The sequence below is a fragment of the Argentina silus genome, assembly GCF_951799395.1.
Source record: "Argentina silus genome assembly, chromosome: 11".
Taxonomy (NCBI): Eukaryota; Metazoa; Chordata; class Actinopteri; order Argentiniformes; family Argentinidae; genus Argentina; species Argentina silus.
The window spans coordinates 5,231,335-5,258,086 of record NC_139665.1 but is presented as its reverse complement, the minus strand read 5'-3'; the positions used below and the strand labels follow the sequence as shown (position 1 = coordinate 5,258,086).

At 40.4% G+C, this 26,752-nt stretch overlaps 4 protein-coding genes across 4 annotated transcripts; 2 read left to right on the top strand and 2 right to left on the bottom strand.

The window, feature by feature from the left end:
• Positions 1-1,039: 1,039 nt before the first annotated feature.
• On the top strand, positions 1,040-2,835 carry bet1 (Bet1 golgi vesicular membrane trafficking protein). The gene is made up of 4 exons (XM_083680235.1): positions 1,040-1,172; positions 1,514-1,623; positions 1,716-1,772; positions 2,014-2,835. The coding sequence occupies exons 1-4, from the start codon at positions 1,154-1,156 to the stop codon at positions 2,167-2,169; spliced, it is 342 nt and encodes a 113-aa protein (XP_083536361.1). The 5' UTR covers positions 1,040-1,153; the 3' UTR covers positions 2,170-2,835.
• A 421-nt stretch (positions 2,836-3,256) lies between these two features.
• On the bottom strand, positions 3,257-17,076 carry LOC310811881 (putative acyl-CoA dehydrogenase 6). The gene is made up of 9 exons (XM_083680221.1): positions 16,869-17,076; positions 11,863-11,983; positions 8,130-8,259; positions 7,815-7,921; positions 6,286-6,453; positions 5,770-5,943; positions 5,052-5,213; positions 4,430-4,580; positions 3,257-3,724 (listed from the first exon to the last, which is right to left on the bottom strand). Exons 1-9 carry the CDS (start codon positions 17,073-17,075, stop codon positions 3,634-3,636), a joined length of 1,311 nt encoding a protein of 436 aa, XP_083536347.1. The 5' UTR covers position 17,076; the 3' UTR covers positions 3,257-3,633.
• A 634-nt stretch (positions 17,077-17,710) lies between these two features.
• On the bottom strand, positions 17,711-18,386 carry gngt1 (guanine nucleotide binding protein (G protein), gamma transducing activity polypeptide 1; the record flags this gene model as incomplete). The annotated part of the gene is made up of 2 exons (XM_083680269.1): positions 17,711-17,839; positions 18,291-18,386. The coding sequence occupies 2 exons, from the start codon at positions 18,384-18,386 to the stop codon at positions 17,711-17,713; spliced, it is 225 nt and encodes a 74-aa protein (XP_083536395.1).
• Positions 18,387-20,179: 1,793 nt separating this feature from the next.
• Positions 20,180-22,474, top strand: tfpi2 (tissue factor pathway inhibitor 2). The gene is made up of 5 exons (XM_083680204.1): positions 20,180-20,274; positions 20,496-20,666; positions 20,939-21,118; positions 21,420-21,593; positions 21,882-22,474. Exons 1-5 carry the CDS (start codon positions 20,202-20,204, stop codon positions 21,968-21,970), a joined length of 687 nt encoding a protein of 228 aa, XP_083536330.1. The 5' UTR covers positions 20,180-20,201; the 3' UTR covers positions 21,971-22,474.
• The last annotated feature ends 4,278 nt before the right edge of the window (positions 22,475-26,752 follow it).

Sequence of the window (26,752 nt, the reverse complement as noted above, 5' to 3'; positions counted from 1 at the left end):
GTTTTTGTTCAGAGTACATCTTTGTTATCTTTGACAATCATAAAAGTAATTCAAGGCATCAATCACACTTATAATACAATAATTATAACATCATTATATATATAATTATATATATATATAAAGGGGGCTTTGAGTATAAAAATATAAATGAAGTCTTCAAGTGCCTGCAACCCTTTGAAACACATTTTCATCTTTACTCAAAATGTTATTCAACAGGAAACAAGAGATGGATCACTCAATAAATATAACACAATTAGTCAAGTTGATGAAGTTGGTCATCGATGCTTATGAGGTATTTTCACAAGAGGTAACTGTGATATGAGATATGAGCTCTTATAAGTGTTAATTATGTGTTAATATCTGTGTATGTGTGTGCTTCATGTTATCCCCTCAGTAATGAAAGAAGAGTGACATATAGAACTCAAATATTACATTAATCAAGAGAGGATTATAGGAGGAAATGAGTAACAAACCCATCTATGACTCATTCTTGGCTATTACAACTCACTTCAGGATATCACTAGCCTACTGTACAACATGCTATTATTGCTGATACCCAATATGTAGCAAATAATACTGATACCAACTGTCTTTTTCAAATTGTTGAACATTAAAGACTTTGGACTGCACAGGTGATGCTTTGCAAACTTTTGAATGAAAAGCTAACAATGTGGGAGGAATTATAGCCTCAAACATAGGCCCCCCTATCTTAACCATTATCATATACCCTATCCTAAAACACACTGCCTTGAGAACTAATCTCTATTTTTGGTAGAGTCATCAAATATAGCCTAGAACTGTGTGCTCAATGCAACACCATCAGCTGACAACAATACTTGATACCATACTATGGGAAACTTTAAAAATAGACTGTAAAATAAGTGCCCAATTTAGAGGAGGTTTGAAGTTCTGCAGTCCAGTTAATATCCGTGCTCATTAAATGTGAATGATCTGTGGCTTTTGACAGCTGAGGGGGCGGGGTCGCCGATGTAAACATTTGCCTCATCAGCTTCCGTAGGATGTCGTGGCGATTTCATGACGCTTCCTTAGCTAACGAAGACAGTGACCATAACACATCACTGCTGCTGGGAGAAAATCCCACCGTTATCACTTCAAACGCGCTGCTAGGATCTCTTTGATTGAATAAATCAAGATGAGACGTGCCGGTTTGGGTAAGAGAGGAGTCTTGTACCGTTTAGCTGGCTAGTTCGTTGCTGACTTTAGCTAGTAACTTACTAGCTATGTTATGGCTAGCTTAGTAGCTAGCTATTCCATGGCATGGCTAGCTGGCTAGCTCTGTAACTACAATTTAACTTGAAACGTACATTTTTGGCTTGAAAATAGTCAGCAGGGCAGCGCGTACCATCTAATGAACTGTAACTTAGACAGCTAGCCAGCTGTAAACCTGATGCTAATGTAGATACGTTAGCTTGCTAGAGCTATCTTGCCCAGGCCTGCTTCATGTTCATCTTTGTCAAATTGATGTGATTTGTTTCATTGTCCTGTCACACAGGCGAAGGAGGACCTCCTGGAAATTATGTGGCAAGTGGATACAGCGTGTATGAAGAGGAAAATGAACACTTACAAGAGGGTCTTAGAGCCAAAGTCAGCGCTTTGAAACATGTAAGGGCTGACGTGGTTTCTTAGATTGTGCGCTGTGACAGAAATCCATTTTGTTATGAATTCTTGTTAACTTATACCATGTTTTTCCTTAGCTGACAATTGATATAGGAACAGAAGTCAAGTACCAGAACAAAATGTTAGATGATATGGTAAGCTTCCACTTTCACACCACCATGAACCACAACATACCTAACCCTAACCTTTTAATTACTTTATCAGTAACATTCATAAATATCTTATTTTCGACTATATCCTCTCCTATGAGGCTCTTCTATTTATTCATTGTCAACAGTGACAAACGTCACTGAATTCAGTGCTTTAATCTTCCAATGTAGGACGGGGTCCAATGTAGGACGTCACTGAATTCAGTGCTTTAATCTTCCAATGTAGGACTCAGACTTTGACTCGACGGGAGGTTTGCTGGGAGCCACCATAGGCAGAGTGAAACAGCTCTCCAGAGGCAGCCAGACCAAGATCCTGTGCTACATGTTGCTATTTGCCCTCTTCGTCTTCCTCGTCCTCTACTGGTTTATCAAACTGAGGTGATAAGACAACAGGAGGCGTTGATTCCCTTCCCCCAGTGTCAGTCACCCACCCATCAGTGCCATGCACCTTTGGACCCGATGACCAGGAAGAAGATAACTGTGACAATAAGGCTGTAAGAATGTGCTTCTTGGTGGACAAGATAACCTAAGTCATCAAATGACAGTGGGGTATGCGTAGCAGACGGCTAAATTGAATGATTAGACACTGCCATAAGTCTATGGTTGTACTGTAAAACTACCTTACAGTCCATAAAGAATGATGCATAGAACTATTTATAGAGATTGACTACAGCAGGTCTACAGGATGAATGATGTTGCATAAAAAAAAAAAATGCAGTAACATGTACAGTGACTGAGGGTGTTTGCTGTGTCACAGCATGATTCATGACATTAATTGTACATGAAGTGAGAGTTGTCATGTCATTGAGGACGTGTCATCATTAATCATCCTATATGTGTGATTGATTAGATCCATAGTGATATGAAATGCTTACAGTAAACATAAACCTTGTTTGTTTTGATGAATAAAGGAACTAGAGGCTACCCTCTTTTCCTACCCCGTCTGTAAACCGCTTATTGCCGTCACTGCACCACTCTTCCCTTGTTTCCAACTTTGTTGTAAAAATCTGTTTTATATGTAAATTAACAAGATGTGTTTTGAATTTCACCTTTCTGAATGTGTTTTTTTTTGTTCAGTTTGCATTTGACACAAATGACACAGTTCGGAGGGTGAGGCCAAGTCATATTAACCTTTTGTTTGGATTTCACAAAAAGAGTCTCAGTTGAGGTACACGAGTGATCAGTTTATTTTATACAGATGGCTCTATTTAAGCAGGTTCAAAAGGGGCACAAGTCCAAACGCAGGCGTATTGGCAATTTGTGTCAGCAGTAACTGGTGTAATTACCACCGCCGAAGCACTGTCCTGTCTGCGCTCCGGTTGGTGGAGTAGCGGTAACAGGCGTGTTCATGACAACGTGCAGGTGAAATGCCATCAGGTGTGCTAAAAAAATTCTGGCCTTGAAAATAGCACTAATATTCCAGACAACCCCTAGCGCCCGTGTTCGTGTCAAGACCGTTTTTTACACCAGTAAAATATAGCCCCTCACATGTATTAAAGACTACATACTATTCTGAGTTCCTCAGACTACTACAAAAATCAAACAGATTCTGTTCATACAAAAGTATTAATACACCCTAGCAATTACAAATCCTTTTCCCACTTCACATTGAAATGACTATACAATCATGAGGAAATGTCACACATCCTGTAAAGGGATATGCTAATGAATCATGATAAGGCAATGGATGGAACAAGTTATTCTGAAGAAAATAAACATTGGTATTATTATCTGGTACAAGCATCTTTACATAATAATTATGTAATAATTAACTATTATGAAGTCACTTCAGGTGACAAGTTCTGTGATTTCCAAGTGACGGTCATTCAATGCTGGCATTGTGACATCACTTCCTGGGCAGGGTGTCCATGTACTTGCAGATTATTGCCAGCATGACCTCATCAGCACCTCCTCCGATGGACAGTAATCTGGAATCCCTGTGTAGTGGAATGGAAATTAACACCGAGGTCATTTATCTACAGTTATTACCTCCACACCCAGAGCCATATTTAGGTATCATACAGGGCTATATTGGGAGCTCATGGAAATATATGTCTTTTCTGATTAGATTGAATTCTACTTGTCTGAAAGAAAATAATACAATTTCCTGTGCTAAATTCAGAATTTCTAAAATAAACAGTGCGCTGCTCATAAGAGCCAGATCTGCCCTACACCTACAGAATCATTTATTTCCACCATCTACTGTATGATAATATCTGATCATATTATCCACGACAGTGATGAAATAGGGATATTTCAATTGACTAAGTCAAGACACAAAGACCTTAGAACCATTGCGTCTTGCTGCCTTGAATTGCTGCATCAATAGATGTCACTACAGAGTAATAATTATATTTGCTCTGCGAGGGATGAGTTGGCTACTGTCAGTAGTGGTGAATAGACTCGTACTTTTGGTCCGCCTGGAAGGACAGTGTAGCAGCCATAGGCCTCATAAATCCAAAGTGTAAATTATTTTCCTTGTCACTGGTATTTCAAAAATGACCAATATCTTGGGAGTCTGGCTTCCTTGTGTGTGTTTTTTCTCAAACTTTTAATCGAAAAAAATCACAAAGGGCTTTAATACCCAAGTCCGCAGAGCACAAAGGTATCTTTCTTTACAGTTTTTTTTTTTTTTCACTCACCTGTAGAATCTGCTGACCAGGACATCACTGGTGAAGCCCATCCCACCCCAGAACTGCAGGCAGCTGTCACCCACCTCCCGAGCTAGGCGCCCCGCCTTCAGCTTGGCCATGGAAGCCAGCTTAGTCACGTCATTACCCTTGATGTACAGAGCTGGACAGAGAGAGAGAGATTGTGTGAGAGGGCGGGGGGAGTGGTTGATGCAAAACATGAGTACCAGCTAATCGTGTGCTTACACTAACCTTGCTATGAGTCAGTGGATACGTCTCAAATCTCTTCTGTGGTCTACTTAGTCCTCACATGCTCTTGAAAGTCACTAATATTAGTTGTATCTATCCAGACCAGTGTACACAAGGAAATGGGAAAATGGTGATGTAACCAATGTGTGTTTAGAGCTCTGGCAAACAGACGCTTGATTTGTGTTTTCTGGCTGAACAATTATTCCAATACCTGATGTGAATTCAATTTGTGCATCGAAGCTGTTGTCCAGTAAAGTGGTTATGGACTGGGTTAAAACAAAACCAAACGAGGCCTTGGAACTATGGGAACATGTCAGATGTGTGCATTCTCCTAACAATGAATGTCATATGGAGGGTTACTGGACCTTGGGCTGGACCGACCCACCTGTAGCGTGGTAAAGGAGGGAGCGGAGCAGCTCAATCTCAGTCTCCAGCTCAGCCAGTCTGAAGTGGACGGACTGGTGGTAGAGGACAGGCGTCTTAAAGATCTTCCTCTGCCTAGTGTACTGGATAGTCTCCTGGATTATGTTTTCCATCATGTTCAGAACTGGGGGGTAGAAATAGTAGAAAGGGTCACACAGTCACACTGCATCTGTCATTCACGTTTAGAGAGTGACGAGAGGGGTGTGAATGCTTGAGAAACATGTGAGCAAAGTCACATCCTGGATGTGACTGGACACGCACACAGAATGCAGCAATTCAAGTGTAATTGTGACATCAGAGTGTGTACGTGTTTTGGCATTTGTGATACGGAATTGTCTGTGACACTAATGTTATTTGTCAATGAATAAAAGGCTGCCCAGCAACTAGACTGACTGTCATCAAGGGCTAGAATATAGCAAGACCCAACTCAAGAGGCCAGTTTACATAACCAAAGAGAAATTCCAAGTTATTCCTTACTGGGAAGGCCTTGACTCACCCTTCCTGACATTACGCCAGTACAAATATTACTGTGGATTAAGTTGGTTTGTTTGTTATTTTTCCCCTCAGACTACAGTCCATTAATTCTCAGGAATACATAAAAAACCTGTGGTTGAAGGGCAGTGTCTCAGTAAGGGGGAAGGAGTACAAGAAGAACGGAACAGGGGTGAAGGTTGACTTACTGCTGGCCACCGCAAAAAGTCTCTCTTCCTGGAACTGGACCATCTGGTAGGTGAAGCCCATCCCCTCCTTGCCAATCAAATTTTTGCAGGGTACGTGCACGTCATCGAAGAACACCTCCGCCGTATCTGACGACCACATCCCCATCTTATCAATCTTGCGGGCGATGTGAATCCCTGAGAGTGACGGGAAACATGGAGTGTCATCATGTGAGTCTTGGCTGGGATACAAGAGGCTGCCAGTCAGGACGAAACCCTGTTTACATCATAACAAATATCCTGAACTGAAAATGACAGTATTGAGCATTTGAAATAATCACCCTGGTCTTGGACTATGAAATCTGCAGATGACAGTAAAAAAAGTGTGTTCATAAATATGACACAAGTGTGCGCTGTTAATATGAATACAGTACAACTGACTATTAGACATATTGCTATGGAGTGCTCAGTAGTAAATGTGTCCATCAGTTACATTTGGTGCTTGTGTTACAGCCACTTGCTCAGTGTTGGTGGTCTCACCAGGCAGGTTCATGGGCAGGCAGATGAGGGATTTGTTCTTGTGCATAGGCCCATCGCTGGTGTTGGCCAAGAGGCACATCCAGTCTGCCTGGGTGCCACTGGTGGTCCACATCTTCCCTCCGTTTATGACAAGCTCATCCCCTTTCCGCACCGCTTTGGTTATAATGCCTGCAGGAGACGGAGAGAGAGATTTAATCTTTCAACCGGTTACAGAGAGTTAATCTCAGTCAAGTGGTAAAGATGCTTGTATATACTATTGAACCCATGAAGCTGTACAGTATGATAACAATACCCTCTGAACCACTGTTGTCAAATAGAGAGATATACACTCACCAAACACTTTATTAGGAACACCTGTACACCTTCACGTGGTGTAATGGTGTGGGGAATGTTTTCTTGGCACACTTTGGGCTCGTTAATACCAATCAAATCATCACTTGAATGCCACAGCCTATTTGAGTATTGTTGCTGACATGTGCATCCCTTCATGGCCACAATTTACCCATCTTCTAATGACTACTTCCAGCATGAGTCGTCTCAAACTGGTTTCATGAACATGACAAAGAGTTCAGTGTTCAGTGACCTTCCCAGTGACCGGATCTGAATCCAATAGAACACCGTTCACAGCTTGACAGTGCACCTGAAAAATCTGCAGGAATTGCGTGATGCAATCATGTCATCATGGACCAAAATCTCAAAGGAATGTTTCCAAGATCTTGTGGAATCAATGCCACAAATAATTGAGGCTGTTTTGAGAGCAAAGGGAGGCCCTACCCAGTATTAGTATAGTTTTCCTAATAAAGAGCAAAGGGAGGCCCTACCCAGTATTAGTATAGTGTTCCTAATAAAGTTCTCAGTGAGTATACAGTGTCCAGCGTAACTATTGGGATCATTCTTTTCATGTTTTGGCTCTATACTCCAAACATTCTGATGTATCGAAACAATTTCTGTGAGGTTAAATACAATAGATTGGCGGTTTTATTTCAGGGAATTTGTGTACATATTGGTATCACCATTTACAAACGCCAAATTTCAGGGCACCAAAAGTACTTCTGGAGTACAGTAGAGAGCCAAAAGAAGAAAAAATGCTTCACTATCCCAATAATCATGCAGGGCACTGTACATTATAGAATAACCATTGATCAGTGCTTTTCCAACCACTGACCAGTGCCTGGACTGATGTAACAGATGACTCAAGAGAAGGTAAATCATTCCTCAGTTCAACCATTTAGTCTGATATCAGTGCTAAAATAGGAAAGCCTTGCAGTTGGCCCCCTGCTTTGAACAAGATGAAAAGGGAGGGAAAAAATAAAGCACACTAAATATTAAATTAAACACAAGTCTATTTGATATATGTTATCATGCTGTGCCTCTAGTTCTTTGAAGTCTCTGCATAAGTAGAAACAGAGTCAAGGCCTCCTTTCCGGGCCAGAGTTGAGCGGATGAGCACTTATTAAAAAATCAGCCTCGGGGGAAAAGGGAAGTCAGGCCGTAATAAAATACTAGTGAGATAGTGAAAGGCGGCCTACTCGCGACATCTGAGCCCGCTCCAACTTCACTCACGCCCAGGCAGGCCACTTTGTCTCCCATTATGGTGGGCAGGAGGAAATCTCTCTTCAGCTCTGCCGAGCCAAACCTACAGTTCCACATTACAAACACAGAAAAACTATTTAAAACAGCCACACTTACCCTTTCAACCAACTTAAACATCCATACAAGATTGTGGAGGCATGTAAAATAGCACTTGTATCCATGTTCTGGATTGTTGAAACTGCAATTAAATAATTATCGTGGATGACCTCTATTAACAACAGTGTGTGTGTGTGTGTGAGAGGGTATATTACCTGGCCAGTGCAGGTGTGGCCATATCGGTCTGGACTCCGATGGCCATGGGGATACCTCCACAGCGGATGTTCCCCAGCTCCTCTGACACAGCCACGCTGTAGCTGAAATCCAGGCCCAGGCCTCCATACTCTGCAGAGGATAAACACCAACGCAAAGACCCTCTTAATAACAACACAATGAACAGAGATGTTAGTTTTGAAGATAAATGATAGAATGTCTAAAAATGTTAATTAATTATTTATTTGCTTTCCAAAGTAGACCGTGACAGTTCTGTAAAATGGCCTTTCAGGTAAGATCAGGTATTTAATGGGTTTTAACAGTGCATTAATATAACCATGTAAAACCACCTAACTGTCAGTTCGTCTTGCAGAGAGAGAGAGAGATCTCTATTCACCTTCTTTCTATTGTGTTTATTTGTTACAGAAGCAAGCATGAGATCAGAGGGTGCTTTCAGCACCACGCAGACTGAATGCCAAAGGCCAATCAGCATGCTCTTCCATGTCCAGTTTAGTACTCATGTTAGTGGACCCCTTTTACGTTTTCATTTCATAGTTTCCCTAAAGTACTCCTCGTCTAAGGCAAACAGATGTTCTAAGACGTCTGAACAATATGCTGCTAGGAGGCAAATAGCCGTCCCTCTGGAATATAAAGTTGGCCAATTTACAGACATCCACACTAATCTGCAAAATCTAACCAGACAGTAATTCATTTGGAAAATGACAAAGGCCTGACACCCGTGACAGATTTTTGTAATGTCAGTGGTGATGGACGTCATAAAGCGCGACTAAATAACGCTGTGTAAACGACAAAATGGACACTAATGATGACGAGGATGAATAACTACAAGCACATTTGACATGAGAGTTCCCTCCAGCCAGCAGGGTCAGTGTCATCTGCCAGACGACCGTCAGATGGAGGGGGGGGGGGGGGCGAGGGGGGAGGGCTGCGGTGTTGGGACCAGCAAACAAGGATGAAAGGAGCCAAGAGGAGAGGAAACAGATACAGCTGTGTGGAGATAGCTCTGTGACAGCGCAGGAACCCCGCGGGGGATAATATAGACAGAGGGAAACGCAGAGAGGTGTCCCTGAGGTTTAGCACACCAGCTGGCCTGAAAGTTAAGCGGAGGAAGAGAATAACAAAAATCACTGTCAGCAACTGATCGCCCTTACCTATGTTCATAAAGGGGGGAGGATTCCATTGTAGCACAGAATCTGCACTAACAATTCATGTTGGGGATTGCAACAAATGAGCCTCAAGAGAGTTAAAGAAGTAAAAAAACAAAAACAAGACCTTGATGATCTTGCAGAAAGACACAAATTGATTGTTGCATTGAACATGCATGTGGGTGACGAAAACAGAGCACATTGTAAATCAGTGGAATGGCCTGTCTGTGTGCCAACTGTTTAATTGGCCGTGTCTCCATGTGGAGGATAACATGGAAGTCTGGGACAGTGAATCATTTATTGATAATGCATCTCCATGACATCCAGACCACCAAGTTTGAGGGAAGACCCAAAGTGAGGCACTGGACTAAAATGTGTCCTCATGTCGAGGCGAAGCCATTACTAAGCGACACACACGTCAGAACGTGAGAACGTTACGTAAATCAGAATCCAAAAAGTGTGTGCGTTCACGGCCATAAGATCATCATAAGAATAATAAGAGTTAGTTAGTTACAGAACTTTATATCGGTGTGTTACGAACAAGTAGGGCATTACTGAGGGAGTTAGGAAAAGTCATGCGTGTGACCATCATAACAGAACTATCAGAAATATGCAGCTCAGTGGAAAAACAGTTTGGGTTGCCAAGCCTGTCGGTCGGCCAGGAGACGGGCCAATGTCAGAGGCTGAACTCTGGATCTCACTGTCTGGTGGAATAACACAGGGAGGGAAGAGGTCACTAATGTTCTGCTCCCTGTTGCCGTGGCAACATTTCCTGTTCGGGTGTGTTACAAGTAATGCTGTCTTTTCCCTATGGAAAGGAAGGAGAGCCCGAGTGGAAGCAGTTTGTTTCTCTTGTCTCCGAGTGTGAGGGACGAGGAGCAATCTGACTCAAAGTCTGGCAACCCACAGTGCTTTCTGTGCTTGGACAGCCCACCACTAGCAACCGGAGTGGGCCATGCCCGCTAGATAAGTGAATAGCTTAAACGGGAGTGTTTCATGCAACACTGTATTTGCCAGATTAATGTCACAGCTCAAAGAGGCGTGAAATGGAATGCCCAGAAAAAGGCATTTATAAAGTACAACTGTGAATGTTTGAATGTTCGAGCCTGGTACTAAAAAGGCCCAAGTTGTGTTTTTTTTGGCTTGTTTTCTCCTGACCTCTCATTCCATAATGACTCAGAATAGTGTTATACATTCTCACTATGGTTACGTTTTCATTCCAAATGGTCCCTGCACTCAAGAAGTCCCCCAAATTCCGCAGCGAAGGCCTGAGTGAAATTCCAGTCTTCTGTATTTGATATTTTAAATCCCTCGGCTGTCTCCTCATTGATCAACACAGTCCACCTGGTATTTCTCCATTGGCCACAGCAGGGCGGTGCCTAAGCCTCTGTTCATAATCAGTATAATCTTATCCCATCACAATCAATCACACCATAACTATGTACATCATACACGGAGGGGCTGCCAGAGTGATTAGCGTTTTAGCATAGAAAAACCTCCCATTTGTATTGATTGCCTATCCGATCATTAAGAACAGTATTCACACAAGGTATAGTGACTTCATGATGTTGGGACAACAAGACTGTTTTGCTACAACAACAACAGCAGCCAACGCCCCTCCATGCAGTGTTTGATTTGCAGTGCATAGCTCTGTATCAGTACCACATGTATTAGCAGTATCATAAGAGGCTATCCAATCTGCCATCTGGTAATCTGGTGTGTCTGGGCCAGCCTTCCCTGGCCCCCCTCCTTCTAATCCTGCTTACTAATGCTACAGGTCTCTGCGGTCAGCAGTTCTGAACGCTCCCCTCCCTCTCCTCAACCTGCAGATTTATGAGCCATCCTCCCATAGGACCAACCAACGCAGTTTTCTCATTAAATTGCCATTCACTGTAACAAAGGGTAACAAAATCATCGGCATATTTCTGGATGTTTTTTCTTCCCGTAATCAAAGTTCTACTCTAAAGTATTGTTTTCTCAGTTATGCAAGAAACCACAGCATCTGGAAATGATACGGCTGACATTTTTTGTAAGATGTTACTACTTCCCTAATCACTGGAAGTACCTAACTAAGCCCTGTATCTCTTGGAGTGAGAGAAACTAAAATTCCAAGCTAAGCACTCCAGCAGTTTTCTTATATTATTGTATTGTATGTATAATCTTATGGGGTCTGCCTAGTACTGAATGCAATGAAATTAGACTTTTTTTCTTTCTAACACAATAGCTGGCTTGAGAGGTTCTTTATTCCAGGTTTGACGAAGAACAGTGCTGAGTTTGACAGTTCTGTGTGGAAGCCATTATATTTGGTACGCTGACTTATTATCTTTCGTGACCCTTTCACAGGGAACGAGGCTCCTCCACACTGGGGAACAATAGACCTCCGTTTCTTATTTTCAAGCTACTCCTCAGATCGCTCATGAAGACACTTGATTAATTCAACTATCTTTATCGTCTGAAATGAGCCATCTTCTGATGAAAGGGTGGTTTCGCCAACTTTTTGCACTTTCGATGTTTGAAAAGGCTGTTGACTGGGTAGTTTTGAGGCCCTTGAATCTTAGCGTCTACGTACCAACAGGCTTGTTGACTCCCAGAAATCCATTGTTTCCAAGGACCTTGAAGACTTTGTGGGCAGGAAACTTCCCCTCTGCTTCCCATTGATCAACATAGGGGTTGATATCCTGGTCAATGATCTAAAACAAGACAACACAAAAAGATGACAACACGCAGACATGGCAAAACATAGCCTAGAGACCAGGCTTGGAAAGGGGGGGGGGGCACTGAGGTAAATAAAAGCAAAGCTAAATCTACTGTATTTTTTAATATACAATCTGTAGACTTGTGTAGCCTCCACTTAAGCCGATGTAATACTGTATCACCGGCAGACCGCTAGACTAACGTCTAAATATCAACGAATACGAAATGAATACAGGGTGGATACACACAGAAAATACAGGGTGCATTGAAAAATAAATAACATGTATGTATTCTGTGACAAGAGGGGATGCTATTATGCATGCATGCCATTTCCCAGATAGCAAATTCATTATATCTATCTCCAACCGAATAGCTGATAACGGAGTTATGAAATCTAGGCTACTCCCCTGCCCGGTTTATGACATGTGAATGGAGATATATCTGTTGCCTGCACTTCTTCCAAATCTAAACCTTTAACTAGGTATGCTATGACTTTTGTTTTTGATACCTATTAAACTATTCAGCTTTTTGCAACTCAAAAACTCCTATCTTTCAACATGGTGGTATGTTGATTTAGGCTAATAATTCTATGAGGTCCATTGTTACTGCAACTGCCATGGAACTTTCAGAACTCTTGAATAAAAACACATTCTTAGAATGATTCCACAAAAATGCACTCTCTTGGCTACCAGCCCTGACCACCAAGACCACTCTATCCTCTCCACCCACTCCACTGAACTACCCCAGGTTCACCCTATCTATCTATACATCAGCTACCCAACAAATCTATCATCCAAATCATCTTTAAACTTCTTCCACAACCAAAATAAGACTGTGCTAAGTATCTTTCTGGAACTTCTTTTTCTCGTTCTCCTTCTTACAGGATTTTCTCACCGCTACTCCTCTGACAATTTTAAAGACAGACATACCAATCCAACTTTACAATGTGCAAGAAGTCTAACTCACTGATCACTCTCACTTTCTAACAGCTACCCAGCCATCATCCTTTCCTCCCTCTGACCATCTTTTATCCATCCTACTATTTCACTTTCATTTAGCTATCTGGCCATCATCCTTTCTCCCTATAACCAGTCACTACTGCTCCACTCAGTATAATCCATGCTTATTAACCTCTCCAACCAAGGGTTTTATCTATCCATCCATCTGTCCTACCCTCTGCCCATCTTTTGTCCATCTTACTATGTCTCTGTACTTCAACTACCCAGCCATCATCCTTTCTTCATATAACCAGTCACTACTGCTTTACTCACTACTGCTTTACTCACTAACCCTAACCCTAACCCTAACCCTAACCCATACTAATCAACCAACCGTCCAGCCAACCAAACCATCTTTACATTTTATCCACTACCATAATAAGACTTTCAGCAAGCACACACAAAGTTTCTTCTGGAACTTATTTTTCTAGTTTCATCTAATAAAGTACAGTAACACCCAATCTTCCCATAGAAACAGTTCAATACTGTTAAATAACAGTTACACGCAAATACATGGGTCTAGAGAGATTCGAGCGAGAGAGGTTCATGTGGATCTTAAGTTGAGACATTAACATAGATCCTCCATGAAGCAGTTTTATGACTATGGATGGGATGATATATTTTTAAATCTACCTCAGAGCATTCCCTTCACTACCAACTGCCACTGCCGATCCCCTTGTGTCATGCTGGAAGACTGCACTTAGGGAATGAAAAGGTGAGGAGTTGGTCCCTCCCCCACTATGGAAGTGCTCCAACTGAGCCATTGTACCATGACTCATCTTGATTTGTGCTGGGAACATGTATACAGCTGGAAGACAACTCAACAGTATCCAAGAGTCACATTTCTAGAGTCACATTTCTAACCTCTGCAGCTTTACAGAAAGTGACTAGGCCTATGGTACATGTGTTAAGGTACTAACGTCACTCTGTTTAAACACTATGTAAAAACAAGGCAGCAGGCATTAGGCCCTTATAGTACAAATGTGCAATTCATTTATTATGCATGACTGATCTCAAGTCCCTGAAAACCAAATTAAGCTCAAAATGGTTGTTGTGCAGAATGTCCTCATAATATTGGGATTTTCATATGGGAGGGTTAGGGTTAGAAACAATTCATACTGCCTTCAAAAATGGTTTGATATTTTGCAATTACCTTTGCTACTTCCCAATTTCATTGAGTAGTTAATGTAGAGAACACAATGTGTTAATGCACTGGCACTTTTAATGGCCAAATGAGTCAACAGACCCTTGACAAACCTGTCCATAAATCCGCTTTCAAGCTCTGCTGTGGAGCACAATACCTCTCAATGGCAGGTAGAGAAAATTAAAAGCAGTCATTAAAACCACTATAATTATGCAATTAAGGGAAAATGGCTAATTCAGTCAAAAAGCTTCATTAAGTGCATAAGCCACTGTCAGGAGCAATGAGTCATTTATCATAATGGGATTTGTAATAAATACTTTAATTCAGTCGTATTCAACAACAAGTCTAACTTTGCTAAAAGTTGATCATTTACAAAGTACAGGAGTAGGTTCTGGGCTCTATAGGTTCTAGGCCATCTTTCCATTGGGGCTGGATGGGATTTTAAGGCAAAAGAAAACCTGTGTAAGAGGTATGCCTCACAAAAGTTATTTTCATACTCCGAAAAGATTGTGTAAAGTATCTGAACTCAATTCTTCTCCAAAAAATACACAGAACCAACTCTACCCGCCAAGAAAAATACAATATAATACAATACAATCAAAGTCACAGAAAGACAGCTACCATACAGAGTATGGCTCCACTCCCCTTTCCTCTGCAATAAATTTATCATTTCCAAAGGTGAAATTCTGAGGGAAGGAAGGGAGGCTCTGCTAAATCTTGGAAAGGAAAATGTTGAGGTCTGCAGGGACCCTAAATCTTGTGGAAAGGTTATTGTGGACTGTTAGTGCTGCATATCAGCACAATTTCACATCACAGAGCTGAGAGTTGCTCGTCGGAGTCAAGGACATGGCTCATCCGGGCCTTTCAAAGTGACCGACAGTCTGGAAGTAGTGCTTTCCCCTGACACTGCTGTCTAACGCCTACAGTAATACCTCGCCTACAACACAGGTTTTTGTAGGTCGTCATACACATTCTACGTTATTCTATGAAACAGTATTCTGATGGGATTTGCAAGGTCATTATGAACCTCTGACCTCAAACAGTCAAGGGTTTCCCATCAACCGTTTTGTATTCCAAGTTTAGAATACTCGAGGAAATCCTCAGGTGTTTTCTTTTAATAAACTAATGTCTCTATAGTTCCTGTCCTACTTTGTGCTATTGTTATTTTTCTCCTTATATCCTTCCTATTCCTCCCCACGTCAACTTATTTTCAACCTTGTAGACGTCCTTTGAGGATTGAGTCACAAAACAAGGTTCCTTCCATTTATTGCTCAAGCTTTGTTTGTTTCCCACTTTGTAAGTATGCCTGCTGTATGTATTTTAAGACTCTTTTCTCAAATGACCGTCAAGCATGAAATCAGAATGAGAACAATAGAGCTAATAAATGAAGTGTACAAGGGCATCTGGTGGACTTGCTTTTGTTCCTCCAAATCATCATTCATAGTAGTTAAATATCTATGGCTATTGTTTTTCAGTGATTAGTAATCAACATGTTTGGCAAATTGGCTACAGTTGTTCCATACAAGAAGTTTGGGCAGTAGGCCTATAGGACTACCAGGTGTCCTAGTCTGGTTCCAGATCATGATTTAGCCAACTATAACTATCGACTGTCATCCATATATGGCATGGCAAAGATAGTCATGGAGCTATCCCAAGCGGACCACACAACTGTACAGTACTTATGTGGGGTCCGAGGCTCCCCTATTGTAGTTGCCAAGGGGATTGCCTCCTGTGGTACAAACGTAATCCGCGTCCAGATTGCAATACTTTATTGTAAACTTGAAGTCCTGAATATAAAAATTAAATCCGCCGTTTTAGACGAGAATCTACCCGACCATGAAGCAAGCCCACCAATAACAAATAATGAGAAGTACGTATGAGTAAGAACAATCCCACTAAAAAACCACTGGCATCAGGGTTGTATAGGTATCGGAATACATGTATTCAGAATACATTTAAGTATTCAGTATTCTGGTATGATACATTTTAAAAAATGGGTATTCAATCAGAATACAGATACTTTCATTAATAAGAAAAGTGCTACTTTTAGAATCCGCAACTCAATCGATCTCACAACATTGCTGCTACTCTTCACAGTAGCTGCTCAGCTGAGTGAATAAACACCGTACACCTGCACCATGTTTTTTTGCTCAGTTCATTTGTTATGCTGACAAGAACTTTCTGTACAAGTTCACTCATATTTCACAAGCTTATTTGCCAGGGATATGATTTGCAGGCCTCTGAGAATATTTCTTATAAATATGTTGCGAAATATTTGTTAAGTGTGTCCATGCTTCTTTGAACACTTCCTTTGTGTGTTTTATTGAGCGCTCCTGCGAACCGTCAGACGTAACGTGAAAGACTAGGAGAAGTCACGTGACGGCGCATCTTTTCCCTTTTCCTGTCGAGTCCAACATCAAAACAAAGAAGAGTTTGTATCGTTTAGGGTTTTGTTGAGTATCTTTTTCAGACCAGACGAACGGGACAAGCACAGCTGCAAAAGTCTGGTTGGAAGTCGACTTCAAAGCCTATTAGCTATCGTAGATGTGACCCCTCACCTACTTTCATGCCCCTCAGTCAGATGCCTGTGGTTATGTCGTCTGAATGTTAGTTGCTAGTTCTGCAAGGATTCATAGTCACGAAAACAGCTTCATAATTTTCCTTCAGAGGTTCATATCAGAGACTGCTTAGGCTGGGTTTCATGGGCAAGCTTGCTGCTATGCTAGCAGTCTTGCATACCTTTTTGAGAGATTCCTTCAGTGCAAGATGCTCCTGAGTGTAGAGTACATGATCAGCCACTATCTCAGAAGGACCACTGGCGTCTTTGGGCTTGGATGACACGTTTCCAGACAACGTCCGTACACTGCCAACCGAGGTTAATGTGTAAAAATGACGGCTAGCTGCTAAGTGCAGCCTCAGGGCTCCTTTGCGAAGAGCCATCTTCATGCAATGACAGTTCCCGTTGTGTGTTTACGTCTGACTTGCACATGCGCAAATAGCCGCGACACATAACCACTGTGACTGGTCAAGTCAGGTGAACAAAACATAAACTGCAGCTTGCCATGTCACATTCATATTCCCATAAAAGACACATGCAGAGCTTATCAAAACAATTGATGTGCTAATAAATCATATCGATCTTAACAACATGAGCAATAACTTATTATTAGTATATTATTATTATTATTATTTTACAAAACAGTCGGTGTAATAGACTTATAGTTGTAAGCAAGCTCATTTAATGACAGTGGTTTTGTCTAATAATGAAACAGATGGTGCACACTCACTACAGAAGAGCCACATGGGAGAGAAACACTTTAAACCATGAAACAAAGCTCTGACAATCATTGCCCAAAACAACTCTTATTTATTGTATCAGGAAAAAAATACAAGGTTACAAATCTTAGGGGCGTAATCCAGGGGATACATTTATCCTGAGTTTTTAAGATGTATTTACATATGTATTATTTATTCTTTTAGTGTCTTGGCTGATAATCCGGCAATGTTTCATAGGTAGGGGTGAATATCCTTGGGAGCTAGCGAGGGGTGAATCAGTGAAAGGAAAAGCTCCTCTGTCCAGTCTAGCAGATGACACATCCACCCTTTATCTCCTTGAATGGATTCTTATCCTCCGCTATGCCTTTGACAAGGGTGTCTTCCTCCACTCCAGCCTGAATGTAGTCCTTTACCTCTTCACAGCATTTAGAGGTCTGAAATAATATTCAACCAGGTTTAACACAAAATATAGCTTTACCCAATGATAAACTCCTTTCACTGTTATTCTCTTTTATGTTGGCAAATGGCATTACTTGTTACTTAGTTATTACTATTATGATATTGTTATATATAAGGTATAACACAATTAAGCTCTACTGCTATAAAGGTGTTTAATTACTGTATATTATACATGTATTGGTGAATACATTTATCTTACAGTAACCCTGCAATCCCATACAGTAGATGATTAAAGGGATTCTATTCATAGATCCTTATAGAAAATACCAACTTTATATCTAGCTCTGAAAAGCTTGTAAAAAACAACAACATTGTATTCAGAATTTAGTCAAGACAGCTTATAAAGTAAAACAAATATCATTTTAAAAAGGCAGCCATTGCAAATGAAATTCATAGCAATCTATGATTGCAGGACACAAAACTTACCACCATCCTCTCAAGCTTGATTTCACGTTTAAGCTGGTCTACCTGCATTACAGCCTTGTCCTTGTCCGTCAACGTGTCCATATCTATGAACGGCATTGTCTGTAAAAGTACAAAGACATCAAAGGAAATGTTCAAATATTCACATACCAGAGACACACTCACATCTGTGTCTTGTCATCATGTTTTGCATTACATTATTGTTAACTGTGTTTCTGTGCAGAATTGTTAATATTGATGAACTTTTCATTTGAATGATTGTCCTACATTCCTGCACTGAAGAATACATATGTTATTCCTCTCTAATGAATTAATGAATTGAACCATATATATCTATCAAACACATTGATTAGATAAAAGACAAGTAAATAAAATACGTACCAAAGAGAAAAAGAGAGCTGTCTTCCACTCCTGAAAACTACCAGAGAATCCCACTCCTCTCCCTCAATCCGAGTTATAAAGTAATCTGTATCAACATCCTAATCTCTTAATCTGATTAAAACAAGGCCCCTTATTTGCTCATTGCAGCATCATAGCAATGGAATAGTGAATCACACAGATGCCTGTTTTTGGTTTCACTGACCCACATGTTGTGTTGTTGTGATTTCTAGGAATGGCAATGAGAGAAGTGGGGTATGCATGTGTATGTCCAATATTTTGCCACAGGTGTGTTTCACTTCACTGTTCCAATGCAAATATGGGTCAAGGGGACGGACACAGTGGTTCAGGTGACCATGATAAGAAGGCTAATCTGTGTTTACCCTCAACCTATCATGTTGTCATAGGAAATGTGACAACGATAGCATTTCTCCAAGATATACAGTATAAAAGATGGAAGAGCTTCAAATGAAATCAGTTATGGAATGGATACTGCAAGATGCCTCCAAGAGAGGAGACAACTACATATCCAACATTATCAGTGTAATAGTCTTTTGATATATTACATTTAAATTTACATATTTTAAATTTAAATATCATTTTTATGTTTAGTGGTATACCTTGGCCTTGATTTAAAAACATTACAACTTTTTTTGTTGTTAATTCTTTACATCAGCTCCCTCAGAGTTCGGAAAGTTCTTAGTAACTTTTAAGTGTTGAACTTCTCATGGGCTAAAAATTAAATGTAAATAAAATATATAGTTTACATGACGTTTTAATGCAGCAGTGCTGAGAGGTGGTGTGTGAGAGTGCAGTGGACAGGCATTGTTCAGTGAAGCGAGAAAGCAGGCATGGAAAAGTCCCGTGGAAAAGTTACCTGGAGGTCACACTGGTGACAGCATTCAGTGACCGGAAATGTTGAAGGCAAGGTCATTTTGGCTTAGCTAAGGTAGTCAATAAGACAAAAAGGAGAGAGCCTTAAAACAAGTAGAGCTCATAGGTAGTTTGGATAAATAGTGAATGTATGCACTCACTGCAATGTAAGTCGCTTTGGATAAAAGCGTCAGCTAAATGGCATATATTATATATTATATATAGATCTAATGATTTATCATATTCAAACATCATCAGAAGTTGAAAAACAAAGAAAATCAGGTGCAGCCTATTGCAGAACTATTCCTAACATTGACTATACACGATACTAAACCATCTGTCACGTAGACATAGTCCTAAAGCTGGACGAACAGAAGGCTACTGATTCAGAATCAGGATAGGCTACCTTGACATATTGATTGGACGAAGCTTTTTACGCAGGAGAAACTTTGACAGGAGCTATTGCGTAAATATTACAGACGATGTTTCTGCTATGAAGCAATCGCAACATGCATCATCAGTATCAGCTCTATCGTAGTATGGAAATGAGTCATTATCCCGCCCCTTCGTTTCCCTCAGGAAAACTTTACAGGAGTATAAAGCTGGCGATGATTGCATTTGGAGTGCGTTAAAAGTTCGGAGAGTTGGAACAAACGTGCAAAAATGGAGTTCGGTTTATTTACTTTCGTTACACTTTTCTCTTCGCTTCATCAGGTTTCAGCGTTGCTCCCTAAAGGTAAAGAAAATATTATTAACATGTTTGATAACTCTATTCTAGACGGAACAGTTGTCGAGTGATTTACCAATTTTGATTTCCCTATAGTCCTCGACTCGTCTAAATAATTTGCCATCACTGCCTAAGCAATCGAACGGGCGACACGACACTACAGAAATCATTTTGAGACCTAATGTTGTAGAAAACAATAAAATTAATGATCTTCGATCTTCTCTTTTCAGAGGTATGTCTTCTACAAGTAGATGAGGGACCTTGCAGAGGGGACATAAATCGGTTCTACTACAACACTATCAGTCAACAATGCGAGGAATTCAGTTATGGAGGGTGTCAGGGGAATGGCAACAACTTTATGTCTTTTCAGCAGTGTCAGAAAACATGTTGGAGAATACCAAGTAAGTTTGACCTTTACTAAAGTCTATTTAGTTTTGGCAAGCCTAGCAGAGTGTTTCGTTGCAATGAAAACGTATTACTATTAATTAACTGAACTAAAAACATAAAAGACTTGTTGTAGTTTATATAAAACTATAAGAGCATCCAACACAGGCCATTAATAACATATGTCTTATTATCAAACTATAGAAAACTAAAGTTGTTTTCAGAATATATGACACTTATCACAAACCATAGTAAGGACAAAAGTCAACAAGAAGTGTGTTTCTTTCAGAGATTCCCCAGATCTGCAGGTTCAGGGAGGACGTCGGACCCTGCCGTGGCCTCCATCAGCGCTACTTCTTCAACATGACCACCATGCAGTGTGAGCTGTTCTATTATGGGGGATGCCACGGCAACGACAACCGTTTCGAAAACCAACTGTCCTGCATGGAGTACTGCAGACCACACAAAGGTATGTGGAGAGAGTTGAAAATAACATTAAGATATAGAAACAAAATGAAGAAATAGCTTTTTTCAATAATTGGGCAAGAAATTGGGCAATTTCATAAAAAAAAAAAAAAAAACACGGTTGAAGATGTTCAAATAATTCAGGAAATGGCAGTACCAAAGTACTAACAAACTGCTCTCTAACAGCTGCCTAACAAGAGACATGACATTTTCCAGAAATTATTAGTGTCCTCTCAATTTTGGCATAAATGAACCTCTTAAAATGTGATCATTTTTAAAAATGTGTTGTTTTATATTACCAACAGCTACTCCTGTGATCTGCCTTGACCCTCTGGACAAAGGAAAGTGTTCTGCCTCCATACCGCGGTACTACTACAACTCTGCCACTAAGATGTGTGAGGAGTTTATGTACACTGGATGTGGGGGAAGCAGCAATAACTTTGTATCCAGGCACAGCTGCAGGGACGTGTGTATTAAAGGTATGTGGCCAGGACCTGCATCCAAGTACTCTGCCCCAAATTAAGTCTACTCCATTGAGCATGGTTTTCAGTCCAGCAGTTTGTTTAATCTGGGTCCAAGAGGCCCTCTATGTACTGTATATCTGAAGATAGTGATTTTCCTGGGTCAAACAAGGGACCGCAATTGAAAATTAACGAACAACAGACGCTCAGATGTGTGTACTAGATTAGAGTATTGAACAAGTTACTGTTTATGATCATAATATACTGTATTGATACTAATTATCAGACTTTTTTGTTTTGTTTTAGGTGGCCGGTCACGGAAAAAGAAGCAGCCAGGGCCAGCCAGATCAATCAGAAATCATATAAGAAGAAAGATTAATGTCATCCGGTATTAAATACATGCCAATTAGTTTCAGGGTTTATTACATGGATGAGTACATGAGTAAATTGACGGCCATGAAATATTTTTTACTGTACTGAAAGTGATTTTTCAAAACTAGTTATTGCACTGCCTTTTCTGCAATGTACTGATGTTACTGTAACAGTTGAAAATGGTCAGTAAATCAGGACAATGTGATTCACCTTCAACCAGCAATATTTCTGCTGGTTCATTCTCTGAAGACAATATGGAATGCTGCATACATCATTTACTATGACAAGTATTATATTTTTATAGAGTTTAAAAAAAGGTTGCCTACCATTCATGAAGTTACTATTACTGTTGAACTGTTTATATTGTTAGAAGTGCTAGCAAAATAATACAGATATGTGTTGTATTTAGTGTTTTTTTATATACTGTACGTAATGTAAATGTTGACAAAAATCTTTGGTTGGCTTTATTCTTGTTGTTTTGTATCATAATAACAGTATTTTTAATTAAATAAAAGACTATGACTATTTGTCTTTATCCGGTCCTGTTCTTTCTCATTTGTTTAGAAATTCATTCTAGCCTTGTTTGGATAGTCCCATTGTTAAGCAGGCAGGATGAGTTTGATATGTGTAAAGACTTGTGCATTTTCTCTGGGGTCCTCTCTTACCAAGTCATCTGCCCCAAATTACATTCTGCTCATTTGATAACTGCAGTGCGTTAATACCCTCTTTTGTTGCCACTTTATCTAACTTTATCTCCAGCTTCCATTTTCCTCTATCTCTAACTCTATCCTCTTATCTTGCTACAGCCTGAAACCAGGATGGAAGTTCACTGGATAGAGAGAGTTACAGTGGCAGATTCTGCTGCGTTTAGAAGAAAGTCAACAAGCTAAATGACATGATAATTTTAACTGGAAATGCTCATTAGCAGGAAATACATACTATCAATGTTATAAGTATGTATAACAATGTAATACTCCTTCCCCACTTAATTACATTTCTAGTTCATTTCTTTGTTTCTAACTGAGCCCTATAACTTGCCAAGTTCTCTTGAGAAATAGATTAAGAACATGCTATGTTCTCACTCATAAATAACATTTTATGAGGCAATATTTTTTGGCAACAAGATCAGTAGACAGACATATTTCTCTTGCTTGCTGTGTTGTTCTCTCAGACATACCCAATTTTGACCAATTTTCATGTAGATTCCCATAAAAGAAAGCTATTTCCCCAAGCTGCTTTATTATATGTCCCATAATAGAATAGTTGTAGCCATATGATTTTGTGGCAATAAATATTTATGGAAGCCATCAAAGGTAACTGCTACAGCCCATTTTGCTTGGATATGAATAGTATAAAGGTAATATGTCTGAATGGTCTACTAGTAGGAGTCTAGGGTAAATCATCCATTACAGAGGAAGTGTTATCAAAGAGCATGTCCGTATACATATCTGGTCGTTTTCACTCACTTTAGAGAGGTGAAAATGAGTTGGACACACTCCTCTGCAGGCCTAATGCAACTCCATAGACTAGAAACAGAGGAGGCATGAACATATTTTACGGAAAGATTTTGGTTACTCACATAGAAAATATACTGTTGTTTCTTGTCATTTTGTTACTTGCCACAAGACATTTACCATAAATAACTGACAAATGTTCCATCTCTGTGCTTGGTAACAAACAGATTTACTGGCTGATTTTCAATTACAAAAAACCTCTGGGTTAGAACTTACTACTCTTTATGGGTGCAGAATTAATCCTGATTATTAAATATTTGGTTCACATATAAATGCTTGAGCTGGGTGATCAGTTCTTGCTCTGGCTATTGTATTAGTCACAGGACATTAGGGAAGGCAATCTACCAGTAATTCACTATTTCAATTAATGGTCTGATGTATTAAAGCATGAATCCCACGTGCTAATCAGTCAATGTCCTTTGCAAAAATGTTCACCATGTACTGCAGAATTTCTATTGCAGTACCATTACCATAAATTGACCAACTGTCTCGTACAAAATATTTCGAATCATTCCAGAAATTAATAGATCAGGTCAATAATTGTTATCAATCAACTATTATGTTGCAGTGATACCATCAAATCATGGTAACTGAATACAGAATGCAAATGCTTAAAGTAAACCTAAAGACTTCAACCCTTGATTTGAAGACGCTTTGGGAGTAACACCATCTCTGGTGCCCCCTGGTGGCAAGTCTTACACATTTTACAGCTGCCCTTGGCAACAAACATAAAGATGCTCTCCCAATAAGGTTGAGTAAGTGAATGGCCAAGCAAGGTTAACCAGTTATCAACCCTATGAAACTTCATTTAGACTATTTGCTCAGTGAGATGTCCATCATAAACAGAGCATGCGTGGATGTAGCAGCATGTTTCTCGTAGCTTACATCTACTTAGGGTGGATCTCATATTCTCCTGTTAGGGCCTTCATGACCTCACTGTTTGGCATGACTAGAGCATAAACAGCCACCGGGTGGAGATCCAAGTTAGCGTTTTAGGAAGTTCCCAACCAAATTTACTGCCGGATTGCGTCAACATCCCCTCTTTTCATTCCGCCTGTTTGTTTCACTCATAAGAAGACTTCAAACGATAATTGGGAAGTTTGAACGACATTGATGTTGAGGCAAACGATAAAGCGTCAGATCATCTCTAAACAAAATACATTTCTGCTCATTGCCCACCAGCTGTCAGTCACTCAGAGTCTAATCCAAACACGTCCTCAGTGTTCTGGCGCCCAGCAGTTTCCTCCTCAAGACATGGCATCACACTTTCCACAGAGCCGATCATCCTCTGCAGGAGCCTCTCTCCCACCCTGAGTGGATCTCTCTGGTCAACAAGATAACACTCCCTGTCTGGCCGCCTCTGTCACTTGGCCACGCTCATAGTTTCACATTGGCCTACAGCTAACATTCAATAAGCATATCATACACCTACCCTCCTGAAACCTCCTGAGTACACTCTACTGGAGTTGTTCCACGGGCTATGGGCTGGAGGCTGGGCTATGCTACAACATGACCAAGGGTTAATGTTTTACATTCAGAGAGAGCTTGGTGCCTTAAGATCCACATCAAAATCAGATCAACATCAGATGATTGGTTTTCGTGAGTGATGTGATTTGCATCAGTCCTTTTTACACAAAGCCAGATCGTCCTCCAGAGTAAAATGGGTTATAGAGGTTAAAGGATGGGATTTACTGACATTTAAACTGAATTCACCATAGTTTGAGTAGAGTCCAGGTTTGTTGACAAATAATTGCTATTTCTTTATTTTTAACGAAGCCTATTATCTACTGTAGGCTTTCCCAGTATCCACAGACCGTGTGTGAATCTCCCTTTATGTCACATAACTCATACAATACAGATATGAAAATATCAACAAATGCAACGCGCTGCAAAAGTGCCAGCATCCTTTCTAATCAAAGTTTGGAAGATTAAAAATGACTCAACCAAATCCGTTGCTGAATACAGACGCTCATTGCTTTGCCTGATGTATTCTTTGACACATTCAAGAAGAAAGTGAAAAAGATTTCAATCGAAGCTTGAATCTTCTGCTGTGCACATCCACTGCCAGTCTCCAAAGGTTAATGACTTTATAGCAAAAAAATATTCAGAGCCTCTCAACAGACTTAGCAGGTAAACACATTGGCACAATTGAATTTGCGGCTCATTAATGTGATATTTTATATTAGGTTTCTGTACAGAGGCTGTAAGCACTCCTTCAAGAGAGCTGAACTCTGTGAATAAGCAAGGTGTGCTCTGTATGCAAATTAGACATAACCCTTATTCTGTGATTACCCCTGTAAATCAAACGCAACACGTTCTGGCGCTAGGCCTAATCTCAGAGGACCATACCCAAAATGCTTCTAGCCATGTTGAGAATGATGCTTCTAAAGCACCAGAGTTTCTGTAGTTATGTCAATGCAGGAAGGTGAACAGCACAGAAAAATATGTAACAGTGCCCAGAAACTCTTTTTTTTTTTTTTTTTTTTACTGATTAACCCTCTTGGCCACTCTCTCTTGGAGTTTGGCAGAGTGATCCTCAGAAGACACAGATATTTGAGACCCATGACATTATCTGCCGCCATTGCATGCTCACCTTATTTTACCCTAGAGCCTAAAATCTAGCATCTCTTCAACAAACAGGTGTTCAACTGGCTCAATTTCCTCCTCTGCATCGCCCCAAACAATGGCCTTGATGGGGTTGAATTGAGATCTCTCTCCTGTTTGTGAAGTGGGCTGGCCTCATAGTGCCCCTTTCTTCTGTATTCAAGCATGGAAACCAGTGGGTGGTTTGCTAAAAGGATGTTGATGAGTGTTCCATGCTGTGTCTAACCTTTATCTAGGTGTGATTGCCCATCTAAAACCCAACTCCCCTGTTTCTAATGGATGGTTGAAATAGGGAGAGAAGCTGAGAAGAAAGCCTCTTGAGTAGTCTAGCTATCACCGGGAGTTTTTGTTTTGTTTAACCTTCTTAACTAATTTTTTTTTATCTAGTCACCACTGTGTATTAAAAAGCATCAATATGGAATGGAGTTGGAAGTTTAATTTGATATGCGTCAGTTAAGGTTAATCCAATGATCTCCCAGAAATGTGAACAAACACTCCTCACATGTGGCAAAGGGCAAAGTTATTTTCAAAGTTGGAGGGAAAAAAACATCCATGAGAAGATTGTGTTTGCCTACCCACTCTCCCCAGTGGATTTATTGTCTTTCTTCTCAGCCATTTTGAAAGTATCGCTGCTGTTTTAGGTTTACAGAGCCTTACAGATGACAGGCCCATCTTGCATTTCAGTGT